Source organism: Barbatula barbatula (assembly GCF_947034865.1).
Source record: "Barbatula barbatula genome assembly, chromosome: 5".
In the NCBI taxonomy this organism is placed as follows: Eukaryota; Metazoa; Chordata; class Actinopteri; order Cypriniformes; family Nemacheilidae; genus Barbatula; species Barbatula barbatula.
In genome coordinates this window covers 4,633,351-4,647,462 of record NC_136769.1, presented here as the reverse complement: position 1 = coordinate 4,647,462, position 14,112 = coordinate 4,633,351, and the positions used below count along the sequence as shown (strand labels likewise).

General features: G+C 39.9%; 1 protein-coding gene across 1 annotated transcript in view; it reads left to right on the top strand.

The window, feature by feature from the left end:
* The window catches only part of LOC306894485 (adenylate cyclase 9), a 32,813-nt gene extending 18,880 nt beyond the window's left edge, over positions 1 to 13,933 (top strand). The window contains exons 2-10 of the mRNA XM_079457076.1: positions 3,934 to 4,103; positions 4,777 to 4,869; positions 5,947 to 6,176; positions 6,631 to 6,733; positions 7,262 to 7,470; positions 7,738 to 7,897; positions 8,597 to 8,739; positions 9,220 to 9,243; positions 9,329 to 13,933. Coding sequence (XP_079313202.1) covers positions 3,934 to 4,103; positions 4,777 to 4,869; positions 5,947 to 6,176; positions 6,631 to 6,733; positions 7,262 to 7,470; positions 7,738 to 7,897; positions 8,597 to 8,739; positions 9,220 to 9,243; positions 9,329 to 10,634 — 2,438 coding nt within the window. The 3' untranslated portion in view covers positions 10,635 to 13,933. The remainder of the gene's footprint in view (positions 1 to 3,933; positions 4,104 to 4,776; positions 4,870 to 5,946; positions 6,177 to 6,630; positions 6,734 to 7,261; positions 7,471 to 7,737; positions 7,898 to 8,596; positions 8,740 to 9,219; positions 9,244 to 9,328) is intronic.
* The last annotated feature ends 179 nt before the right edge of the window (positions 13,934 to 14,112 follow it).

The window sequence follows — 14,112 nt, the reverse complement described above, 5'->3', positions numbered from 1 at the left end:
CTTAAACGATTTTAAAGTTTGTATTCGAGAGAATGAAGTCAGGCAGATTAAGTGTTTCTGTAAATCATATTACTTTGCCGACAGATTGCGAGTGTAAAATGTACTAGTTGACATCCCAGAACATAACTAACTCATTATTTTATGATGAATATGATCAATATGTATATTTCTGTCATTGTTTTTAAGATAACAGCATCGAGTCGTGACATCAGCATCTTTAGGACTTTGTGTTTGGCTCCTACAGCATCTTAACCTCATACAAACTCAAGGTTATGTTTCCTTGGAGAGTGCTCTGACTAAAGATTTTAATGGCAAAGACATTCTGCGGAAGAAAGAGAATAAAATGCCAAGGCTTGCCAAAATCATAATGCATAAAGTTTTCATATTTGTTGCTGCGTACATCTATTGAGCAATGAGAATCTCAGACAGATGTGTCGGATGTTATACTCCGTGAGATCTATTCTTGCTGGAATATATGGTCGCTTTATTGGATATCAAAGATGTATGATATCATATGCATACATCTTCATGAAACTGAATCAGGTCTGTCAGCCTTGTGAGTCCGTCTGTTGTTGTGGTGTTGTGGGCAGGGCAGGAAATGTCCTCAACACTCCTTATGAGACTCTTTGATAAACAATCAGACGTCCGTCTGAAACAAATGCTCTGGCTTGAGACCAAAGTCAACAGAATGTTTATGAATCTTGATTGTTTTGTCCTGAACTTTCTGTCATTTACGTTAAGTGTTTTTTGGCTCGGTTTTCATTTGCTGGTTTATTGAGTCCTTGAATGTCTGAAAGTGACTTACAATAGTGAAGATACAATAAAGTGATTCATTCTAAACCGATTCAAGTATAAATAAAAACCACTTTGTTTTCCTGAAACATGGTAAAATTATTTACTTTCATTTTTTAAAGCCACGATATGGAAGTAAGAATCACTTTCGCAGTATGATATATTTCATGCAGTTGTGTACTAACATTATCCCAAATGTCCCAAGAATGTGCAAATCCAGAGAAATTCCCATTTAAAATAATGTCCCGTCCCTTGTCTCCCTTCTATTTGTCGCATACGAGTGACTTAATATCCGGTTGTAGAAACTACGTCAACACGCAAATACGGAAGTGGTCAAACATCATCTGGACGCAGCATCTGTTGTTCTGTTATTATGGATCACGATTTCTCTTTGGCGTGTAAACGTAGTTTACTTTTTAAATGACGACTGTATGACTATTTTAAACTCGTAAAACTGTGTAGCATTACGCTAATCAATTGACAAAGTCCGATATCATTTCGTGCAAGCTAATTCATTACGATGACATCAAATAAAATTCATTCATTACTTTGTCCATGAACACGATGGGTGATCTCCATACACCTCTGGATGGTGAAAGCGACATGTCCCATAATTCCACTTTCCTACATAACGTCATTTAGTATCGACCTTTTGTTGTTGTTTCGAAAGTGCACCATCTAGCGCTCCAAACTTACATATTGTGGCTTTAAATGTTGTTGAGCATCAATGGCGCAGGTTTGATTCGCAAAAAAACACATAGACATTAGCACCGATGTAAATGAAATGGAATCATCTGCCAAATGTGATGAGATAGTTTTTCATTCTGTTTCTGTGGTGCATGCATGCGTGCGTCCATGCGTGCTGTCATGACGACAGCATTGACCTTGTCATTCATTCATTCATACACCCGAATGTGTCTTCAGAGTGTCTTCGACATGTATTCCCTGCGAGACACCGAACCGAAGGTGGATATGCGGCTTACAGTGAGCGCTTTAGAGAGAAGTAAATGCATTACCAACCCTTTTTCTTTCCTAAGACCTTTTCTAAAAATAGCATCCAGACACACAAAAAAAAGGATAAAACAGGTCTGAGATTGAAGGAGTGTTGAGTGAGCTATACTGTGGCCGTTACTCAGTAAATGTATAGAAATATACTGTTGAATCCAAACCAATCTAACTGTATCTAAATTTCACGTGGAGCTGTTGAAAATAGTTACAATTGAAAGTTTTTTTTAGTATATGATTTATTAAAGGTCATGACGCTTGCAATTGAATAGCTTGTTTTGTGCTGTACCGTACCTTTAAGACATTGCATACTGACATTCGTCACATGTTCATTTGTCATTATATACATTTTGACAGCGCTCTACACATTTATATATCTATATATAAATTTTCTAAACACAATAACATTAGACACAAGACATTATTTGTCAAGTTTCACATTAAAAACAGCTTTATTCTTGCTTTCAGCTTGGCGAAGTGATATTTGTAATGGTGGACCGAGCTAATTCACAGGTGTGCATTTCCTAAAATACAATTGCACATGTCTGTCAACGAATCAGAATAAAGCGTGTGACATGCCCGATAGGATTTAACCTTTCTGACCAGATTCAGGTCCTCGGGTATCAGTGACCGATATTGGTCCGTCGTGACAGGAAGTGACTGTCAGTGGATTATTGATGTGTGAACATATAACAGATGTGAATCCTTGGACATCGCAAATGAAAACATGCATCAAGCCGAGATTAACGCTTTAGTACAAAGACCGTTCATGCATGTCTACATTCACAACTGAGAAATCTTTTTCATTTCATAATTTTGCATTTACAAAAACGTTTCAGACCTTACAGTCCTGTCCTTCAATATGTTAATGGCTTCAGGTTAATGTGTAAACTGGAAAACGTGTCCTTTCTTGTTTTTATGAATCTAATGAATGTTGTCTCAAGGTCGTAACTCCGGCGAAGTGGACAGAATGAGTTGTGTGATTTTGAGCCTCATTAAACATGCGTGCAGTTTTAGAAAAAGGGCGGTACAGTGATCTTTATTCCAGGTGCTTGCCACACCATCTCTCTCCGGGGGTGACGGGTGAATTATGTGCGTGAAGACAGGAACACATGTGCTCGCTCCAAACGTTGACATTGGGCCTGACGTTTTCAGTTCTTCTGCTGTCAGCCTGCACAACCTGACAGTGTTTGGGTGAAACGGGACTCTTTTTGTTGTCTTATTGTGGCTATAAAACCTTTAACAATCCAACTCTTCCCAGAGGAACATGTTTATCCTCTTTTAGACCTTAGTGTGTGTCAGATGATTGTTAAAATATATGGAGAATGAAAATTGTGGCGGTAAAATGATCTGGATTTGCCATATAGAGATCTTCAATATTATTGACTTGACAATTCTGAGCTCGGTTTGAGACATTGTTGAGACATTTGGGAGATCTCTGACTCTTTTTCTGAGTAACAATATCTGAGACAGATGAGACTTATGGCTAAAATACACGACAAGACTTTTGCTCAGATTTTCAGACTGGAGATTTGATCACTTAGTGTGTTTCTATCTGAAACTTTTAAAAACTCATAATAATAATAATATTTTCAGATTTTAAAAGTCTTGTAGTGTATTCCAGCCAGATTTGCTCAATGTATTTATCAAGCTATCATTTGAGGTCTATTTGCAACCTAGTTTTATCAATTGTAATGTTTGATATTTTGCAATTGTGTCAATTTTTAATATAGATACATTTTCCAGGTTTATTGCTAGAACAATGACACGAATCACAGTTTTACACTATATTTAGTCTCAAATTTTCGTATTACGGATGCTTGCTTTATCCTTATGTACATCTCTCATCTGTCATTTGCTGAATATGAAGTTAAATTCAGTTTTCCGTGGGCGATGAGTTCATTCATTCATTAAAATTATCATCATCTGCACATTTGATGTGCACAAAAAAACGGGTGTAAAATCCTATCATGTGCACCTGGTTTCAAACACTCTCTCTCTTCACACTGCATGTGCTTGCTCGGAGATGATTGATGAATCCATTTGATGGTTGTCAACACGGGTCAATGCACAATGAACCAAACTGATACGCACAAACACTGCTGGGACTTGATGGTGTTTGTGTGTTCTCTCCAGGTCTTAAGACGTATCTGATCTCCGGGAGGAAAGTGAAGCATGCCCACTGCTCGCAGTCCGGCCTGACGGGAACAGACCTCCGAAAATCCATCAGCGCGGCGTCCTGCGCTCGCGCTCGCACTCCTGACCTGACTTCATCTTCCTGCGCTCTCACACCGGACAGAGTGAAGGTCAGTGCCTCCAAATATTCACCAGATTATTTAATATCATAACATATCAGTACACATAGTTCAGGTTAATGCTTTAAGTTTATGCATTCACGGTTTTCTCAACAGCGTTTCCATTTACTGCTGCAGAGAGCTGATGCATTACATCAAATATTGCCGTATTTCGCAAATCACCATAATGCACACGTCAATAAAGAGAAACACAGTTGGTGGATCTGTCAAGTTATAATGGACCCGTGCGTGACGCATCCCACTCTCCTTACATTCGATCGATCAATCAATCAAACCCAACGCGCGTTCATCCGAGCAACCTTTCAACGGACGCCACATTACCCAGCAGCCCCTGTGAAGAATGCTCTCATCATTGCACTTAATACTGATGGGACCTTGGGTTGCAAACAATGGGGGAAAATACGATAAGGGAGACGGGCGAAGCACGCGGCTCTTTGCTGTTGTGCTGACAGTGTAGAGAGAAACGCAGACTGATATCATTATTCATCTCGGTTTAATCCTCTGAATAGTCACATGATAAATGTCATCCTCACGCTTCTGTGTTCAATGGCGGAAGCAAAACATTTTATGGCTATATTATCATTTTGAGCAGTTGAAATACTTCATACATAATTCCTGCTCTCTGTGTAGTGTGTTATTGTGATGGTGTTTTTTGTCCCATCAGTCCGCCTGTCCCTCATGCAGCGGGTTGGCTTCAGAAGATGGGATGCTTCTTAACAACTGCACAGATTCAGATCATAAATACATCAGCAGCAAGGTGCGTCAATTAGATGTGAATAAAATGAACAGAATTTATAAAAAATACTCGAATGAATAATAAAAAAGGGCATTAAAATGTTGCATTCTGAGTCACATTATTACTTGGGTTTTGTAGGTGACTTTTAGGCCGTTTTCACACACAAGGCTTAACTTAAACCAGGACTAGTTAATGCACTTTTATGAAAATGCCTTTCAAAAAGAAATTACCGTGTTGCATCTTGATACAAAACAGTGGCACTGTCATATTTTAAACTTTATCATGTTATTTTGAGTTCAGACGGGTAAAAATTTCATTTTAGTCTAGGAGTAGTCTGTGAAACTGGGCAGGAGTCAGGAGTGCTTTGTTGCGTTTACCGAATTATGCACATTATGTAGGACAACATACATAGTGCATACTGCAGGTACGACATTGAATTGTCTAGAAATAAATGTAATGATCCTAAATTTGTTTTATTTTCTTTATACTATGTATGTAACGTAATATATAGGCTAGTGTAACAACACACTACACACTAATACACACACACATAGAGACGCACATCATTATTTTCTAACATCTATATTAAAATCTATAATATAAATCTATATGTATGATAAGGTTAGGTATTCATATAATATATTATATATTTAAGATTTGTAATTTTTTTTACATTTATATTTTTGTCTACTTTGGTCTATAATTTAAGACATTTAAGCATTTTTCTTCTAATCGAAATATTTGTTATGTCAAGAGAAACATGTCACACAAGTGACCCTTACCTTTAATAGTACTATATATATATGTATATTATTTGTATTTCGTTATCGAATATTATCAATATTGTATATTACAAAACTACATTTATTATATATGTAAATTAAAACATTTATAATTATTTAGATTTTCTTTTATTAATTAGCATTTAGTATAATCGAGCCTTTCTTGTAAGATTAACACAATTTAACGTCGATGCTGTTGATGCATACTATGTAAATAAATATATTTGCATAAATAAGTATGCAATAATAACTTCCACATATTAACCGCACTATGCTAAAATCGTTCTTTGTTTACTTTTCCCATCTGATTCCTCAGGGACCTTCAGGCAAGAATCCGAAGACTCTCAATGGCTTGTTAAGTCCGCACCTGGAGCAGCACGTGGCCCACAGTCAGACGTCTCTGTGCGAGATGCTGCAGGAGAAGAAGTGGGGTGGCGGCATCAGCGGCTTGGGCTCGATGGATCATTCTGGCCTCGTCCCGCTGCGCTCCAAAAACTTCCGCGAGAGGAGCGACGCTCACTTTGTGGACGTGATAAAGGAGGACAGGTTAGAAAGCGCAGCGGTTTTGAGGTCGTGTGGGAACGGGGCCCGCTGGGACAGAAATGTCAGATGAGATGGAACGTTATTGTTTAACGTCCGCCACCGGAGGTTGTTCTGTTCCCACCGGGGCGCTTGATGCACTTTGATGAAACGGCCTGTACCTTTCTATGGCATTCCAGATTTCTCCTCTTTCTCTTTAAAGAGCCGGGGTGAATTGACTGACAATTCAACTTCTTTTATTCACTAACCAAGTCCGATCATATCTTTCAATGACATCTTGAAGTGATAGTTCACCCCAAAATAACAAACTCTGTCATCATTTATTCATCCTCCTGTGGTTGTAAACCTGTATGTGACCGAATGAAATATCTAGAGAAATGAATGTTGTGTTCGTAATACAGCATGTGCACTTTTAAACCCACAGCATCTTTTGTCTGTCTTTTGTGCTTTGGCCCTGCAGTCTGATGAAAGATTACTTTTTCAAACCGCCGATCAACAAGTTGAGTCACACATTCATAGACAAGTCTCTGGAGAAGGCTTACAGGACCAGTTACCAAGAGGAGGTGAGTTTCAATCCTCTACCAAATGTATTGGGTCATTGCTCATCTGGTCTGCATATCCGGTGCATAACAGCGTGCATGGGTGTATGTTAACTGCTGATGTAGAGGATCAGACTTGTAGGGGAGTTTTATTGGACTGTCTGTGTTGCCCTCTAGTGGTTTGTGTTTTGAAGTGCATTAAGGCACGAGTGTCCAACATTAACCGTGCAAATGGCAGGTGACTGCAGAAAATGTAGTGTGACTGTCCATATATTTATGGCCAGTGAATCATTTTTATTAGAAATCGTCCCTACAACATTAAAATCTAAGGAATAGTTCACACAAAATTGAAAGATTTGTCAACATTGTCATCAACCTGAATGCATTTCTTTGTTGCGCTGAACTTGAAGATGTCCTCCGTCAGCGGCGAACCAGAACGGCTTATTTAATCACCCTCATGTCATTTTTCCATCAGTTTGGCAATTTATCACCAATGCTTTCTCAGAGGTCTCGCTTAAAATCAAAGAACACACTTTTCTGTCTTTCTCTCAGGTGAAGACGCAGGCCCCCGTACAGACTTTCGCCAGTCCCACGTTCAGCTCTTTTCTGGACATGCTCCTGTGTTGCTGTGTTTTTCTGGCTCTGTCATTGGCTTGTTTCCTGCGACCGCTGGTTACCCATCAGCCCCTGCCCACTCCTGCGCTCATCGTGGCTGCCGTTTCAGCTGTGCTTGAATGTCTGGCCTTGGTGCTGGCCGTCCGGTGAGCGTCATAAACGTTTCACACCCCATCACAGCCAATCAATTAACCTTTTTATCCTGCAAAGGGGTGCTGGCGGTGTCATCATTTGGCGTCGCAGTTTTGCGGTATGACGGCACCAATTATGCCTGAAATGAACAACCAATAGGAGCACAGCAATTGCTTTATTGTGAATAAACCAAAGCTGGGAACCAACCCTTTTCACATTATTTCTGATGTTCACGTAGCAGCTGGTGTATTAATCTGTGCCTGAATCTGTGTATTATGTAGAAGAGCGTTTTATCTGGATATGGTTCTGGACTGCACCAGGACCCTCCTCTGGGCCATCTCCGGTTGGGTTCCTCGTCACATGATCGGAGCAGTGCTGGTGTCATTGCCTGCTGTGGCAGTCTTCTCTCACATCACCTGTAACATGCATCAGTCCATACAGGTATGCAAACATTCCATGTGTGTGTGAGTGTTTCTTCAATGATTTCATTTTTGCACCTTAATAGTGGAATTTTCACTCATTTTTGGAGAAAGGTTTTTTTATGAAGCACTTACACAGATGCTCAGTTGCATTCAGATCTGGCCTTTGATTTGAATGATTTGTCCTAAAGTTAACCCGGTTTCCCAGAGTTTTCCAGCCTAGAATCATCCCTAAAGCGTAATATCATTCAGTAGCCTAATGGCGTGTGGCATGTGGTCTTGGGTTTGTGTCAGATGTGATGCTCGCTGCTGTTTAAAGTTTATTGCTAGCACATGGCAAAAACTAAAAGTTACAAATCCAATGTGGAAAAGTTCAGCGCATGCATGCTTTTCACGAGTAGTTTACATTTAGTCATTTAGCAGAAGCTTCTATCCAAAGCGACTTATAAAGAGATCAGGGAGCAATAAGCGATATGTCATACTGGAGAACCTTGATGTTCACCTTCAAAATGACAATTCTGTCATTATTTACTCTCACTCCTTTTAGTACATTTATTTTGTCATCACATGATTCCTTAACATGAGCAAATGTTTGTAAAACACACTACATGTGACGAAAAATGCTTTTGAAAACCTTTGTGTACGCAAGGAACCTATTACGTAACTATTTTAAAATCTCCAATCTTTTGTTTGTTTAACTCATTTTCAATCCTTTTCCCAGTTCACCATGTTCACCTGCTGTGCCGTCATAGTTGCCATCATCCAGTACAGCAACTTCTGTATGCTTAGTTTCTGGATGCGTTCAAGCCTGGCGACGCTAGCCGGACTCACGTTTCTGAGCGTGCTCTGGAGTCCCCCATGCAGGTTTACACAACACGTTATACACTGAATATGAAATGGTTTAGAGTATGTCTCAGAAAATGCTAAATCGACACCACTGACAGAACACCCAGGTAGCACACGTACATCTGCAAGACGTCTGCTAAATATCTAAATCACAAACATCTTACAGACGTCTATGACATCTGACAGCAGACGTCTCTGGAAAGTATTGCAGATCTTCGCTTCCAGATGTAAATGCAGACGTCAAATAGACGCCTGCCAGATGTAGTGTGTTATCATACGTTTTTTCTTTGCTTATCTGCAATACGTCTCGGAGAAGTCTGCTGTCATATGTCTGTATGGTGTTTATATTTTAGAATGTATGTAAAACTGCCTTTTCTTAGACATTCATCAGATGTTTTACACAGCAGATGTTTTCCAGATCTCAAGATCTTTAGAAGACATCTTACGAACGTACCTGTGGTTATCTGGCACTAACGCTGTTTTTCCTTTTTCTTTTAGCACTTGGGAGCGTTTCTTTTTGAGGTAAGTTTAACTCTCACACCAAATTCTCCAGAAGTATTGAAAAACATTCAAACTTTTGCTGTTTCTTCTTTTATATTTGATCCAGCAACCTCAACAGCACTGATAATGAAGTCCAGTCCTCTTCGAAAGCTTCGGGACCGCAGGACCTGCTTGGACCAGAGGCTCTGGTGGCCTTTTTCCTGTTGATTCTACTCGTTTGGTTCCTGAACCGTGAATTCGAGGTTAGCTACCGTCTTCACTACCACGGCAACGTGGAAGCCGACCAACACCGTATCAAGATCCAAAACATGCGTGACCAGGCAGACTGGCTCCTGCGGAACATCATCCCCATCCACGTGGCTGAGCAGCTAAAGGTGACCCCGAGCTACTCGAAGAACCACGACAACGTGGGCGTCATCTTCGCCAGTATCGTCAACTTCAGCGAGTTCTACGAGGAGAGCTACGAGGGCGGCAAAGAGTGCTACCGCGTCCTGAACGAACTCATCGGGGACTTTGACGAACTCCTGCGCAAGTCCGACTTCTCCAACATCGAGAAAATTAAGACCATCGGCGCCACCTACATGGCAGCGTCGGGTCTCAACGTGCAACAGTGCAGTGATCAGGCGCACCCGCACGCCCACCTGCGAGCCCTGTTCGAGTTCTCCTTGGAAATGATGCACGTGGTCGACGACTTTAACAAAAACATGCTGGGCTTTAAGTTCAAATTGCGGATCGGGTTCAACCACGGACCCCTCACAGCCGGAGTGATCGGCACCACCAAGCTACTCTACGACATCTGGGGCGACACGGTGAACATCGCCAGCCGAATGGACACCACCGGCGTGGAGTGCCGCGTTCAGGTCAGCGAGGAGAGCTATTGCGTGCTTAGCGGAATGGACCACGAATTTGACTACCGCGGAACTGTCAACGTGAAGGGCAAGGGTCAAATGAAGACCTACCTGTATCCAAAGAGCGCAGACAGAGGACCCGTGCCGAAGTACCAGCTCTCAGTCTCGCCGGAAATCCGAGCGCAGGTGGACGGGAGCATCGGTCGCTCGCCCACCGATGAGATCGCCAATTTGGTGCCTCCCTCTAACGTCAGCAGAGTATGCGCATCTCTCTCCGTCAGCTCAGGGCTTACAGGACAGGGCTACTCAAGCAGAGACTTCACCGAGAAGGCATCTGGGAGTGATCTCAGCAGCGGTACGTCCAAAACTCAGCGATCCGCGTCTGCCGTTGGCCTGACTTATAGACCAGAAACCAACTTGAGTGGTAATCTGGCCGCATTCGGTAAACCACCAAACCCAACGTTGACCTCTGATGTGCCGGGTTCCAGACAGTCAGAAAACCTTGAATCGAAGGCCACAGAAAAGAAAGATATTGAATACACTGGAGAACTGACAAAACTCTGACAAGCCAAAGATGTTGTCCTTAACCCTTTAAACATGGGCTCCGTTGAGTTTGCAGGGATAGGCATGCTTAGGAATGTACATATCATTAACTCTTAAAAATCAAGGTGCTTTAAAGGTTCTTCACAGCGATGCCATAGAAGAAACAATTTCTTGTTCCACAAAGATCCGTTCAGTCAAAGGTTCTTTGAAGCACCATCTCTTTCTTACTTTCTTATAATCTCAAGAACAGATTCTTCAGATGTTAATGGCTAAGAACCTTTTGAAGCACCTTTTTTTAAGAGTGTAGCGTAGATTTGGGTAAAGGGGAACGTCTGAATTAAAACACACGATCTTAAAGCGTTAGTACAGCAAGGCCGATTACTGGTGTCTTGATCTCTCTAGCAGTACGACACAGTTCTTGGACTGTAGAGTCAGACCGGAGAACCACAGAGGAAAAGAAGGAATGCTGCAGAGATGCAATGGGACAGCACAAACCACAGTTATTCCCATTTATTTACTATCAATTTAATACCATTTCCCGCTTGTTTTTTCTGTTCTGTTTTGTGAATTATTCATTCTTCAGATTTATTTTAGTGAAGTGCCTTTAGGATAATAAGATTCATGCTTGTCGATTCGGTGTTCGAAAATGCTTTTACTGGTTTAAGAAGTATTTTTGGATATTTTAAGTTTTACCAGTTATACTTTTCAAGTTGCAATATTTAATTTTCTGTGCATTGTATACGTTTTTCCATTTATTAGTATTTAAGAGAATGTTTGGACAATTTAACAAAGGGTGTTGCAGTTTTGATGACAAACCATCACAAAGGTAACGTCAAAACGTCTCTTTAAAGAAGTGAAATGTAGATCGAGCTGTGGGCTCAGTTATAACCAAGACTATCAAACACTATAACAGAAATGATCTTGTTTTATTTAAGTGCATGGTGCATCCTCCGGACTGGTTTTCTCTCATTCGTTTCCAAATCGAATGTTTGAAATAACACGAAATAGCAAGGTCTTAAGGTCAAAATCTTAAAAAAAAAACTCTCATAGTCTTAAAGGACATAAACTGCATCAGTGAATTAGCTTCTTAAAGGGATAGTTATCCCAAATATGAAAATTCTGTCATCATTTCAAACCTGTATAGTATCTTCCACAAAACACAAAATTGTAAACTGGACTTTACTTGCGTTGGTCTTGTGTCCATACCATAGAAGTGAACGGGGTCCAGTGCTGTTCGGTTACCCACTTTCTTTTTATTGAGTGATTTATCACTTTAACTTAGAGAAAGAATCTAAATGTAAGGGTCTTTATAAGCATAGGAACAAGTTGTTAAGTAAAATCTTTCGTGAAATTTGAATTTCACACTTTACTTTTTCATTGCATGTGATGTGCCTAGTGTTTTTGTGCACGATTCATCCGTGCACGCTATTCTAGTGTTGACCGATAGACAGAGATGTTCAACAGATGTTTAGACTTGCTGGAGTTCATGCAACTTTTCTACAAATCTTACTCAATACAACAATTGAATGTTGCAGATGAGATCCATTTGAAACGTTTGCATCGGTGTACACAGCGATTGCAACCTTCAGCCTCCTCGTCCCACGAGACCTATACAACCCCAGCAGGCTCAATTGTCATCTACATGGGGATAAAATCAAGTCCATCTCAAAATGTTCTCATTCAATATTCATTTATACTTTATAGAGGGTAAATTTGTTATTTCATGGTGACTTTGGGTATCGTTGCCTTTCATAGCTGCACTGAGATCTTGGAATAAAACTTGGTGTGATATAAAGAAGATTAGCCATCTTGATGATTAGAAAACGAAGTACGTTCTGTAAATGATATTGGCAGAATCGTGGGTAAAACAAACTGGCAATAATCCGGGCAGTCGAAATGGACCATGCCAGTTAAATGTACAGATGTTTGTGAAATATTAGACTAGGTTACTAGCCTGCTTGTCTTTTTGCCGTGCAATAGTAAAGGGTAAAGTATTGTAAGGGATATTAGACAGATCTGTCGCAATGTATGTATGAAACTTTGCACTGATGTTGCATCAATTACTTGACTGTTTCGCTTTGAAAATGATGGACTTCATCTTTTTTTCCTACTTTTGATAAGAGTTTAATGTAGTTGTTTCTATCACTTTGGCTTTATAGTGGGCAACACTGTCATAGTGTAGAGGGTTGTGTGCTCAAACTTTTCTGTCGATGATTTTCTCATTTACTTTTCAAGAGACACATTAATAATATTCATAAGATTGTTCTATGATTAAACTATGTGACCTTATGTATAACTCTGCCGTGATGCCATACAGAAAATGTGATTCATTTGTATCAATTAGTTTCACGTGTATTAGTGCCTTTTACTTATTTACTATGTATCGAAATGACAAATGACACCCCCTGTTCATTTCAATACACAAATGCATAATTATGTTATGTGCTTTTTAATCTCAATTAATTTTAATCGTTTTTAGCGCTGTGCCTTTTCTTTAAAAGAATTTGCTTGCCATGTCCATGCCTGATGTATATTGGATTTGAATGTGAAACTCACTGTCATATGACTCCAAGATGCGATTCTTAAATAAGTGACTATAATTCTGTGCTGATTTTGATTTGTTTTTGTGACACCAAGTGACGGTACCCGTTTATACAGGTTTCATTTTATAGGGCACGACCTTAATAACAATAATACAAGTGCCATTGCTGCCTAAAAGGGAATATGAGCACACAACCCTTCAGGGCTCCTCTGTTTTTAGAGATGGAGAGCAATATCAAACTTGCAAAATAAGCACCGTGAACCGCTGCCATAGAGCCTAAACGGTTGATCTCAGCCTGATGAAACGCATTTGTTTTTAGACATTGCCATTTGAAAGAAGTTTACCTGAGACGAACTGCTCGTCACAACTTCATAGCGAGCAATGAAAGGGCTGTACTAATGCACGATAACAGAAGAGACACTTTTTCTTTCTTTCTCTGTTTAGTTGATTGTTTCGACCAGTTGATGATCCCAAGCAATTTGATTTCAGCAATGAAGCTTGATACACAACTTGTGTCTTAATAGATGAATCACTGGAACTTCTCGCCAAAGAGTTTATTTATTCAGAATGTATTATTTTCACGTTTACTCTGACATACTTTATTAAGGCATATAAACTCAATGTGTAACGTGTGAAAAAATCTGCTGTGTTTGTACATATGCATTGCGATCTGTGTCGACACATCATCCTTATTTGTATTATTTATACATATGCATGTGCCATACTGTGTCATGAGAGACAATGGATGAAAAGGGAACGCTAATAATACAGTGTTAAAGTCTGCATTTCGTCTGTTGACTTTTAATTGCCTTTTCAATCACTTAATATCACGCACACGCATTTGATAGATTCTTCTGTACCTAATACTATAAATAAAACTATTGGGAACAGATTATCCTTATCGTATAGGTATAATATTGCACTTTATTTTAACCTAGAGACCACTCCAAAATGACA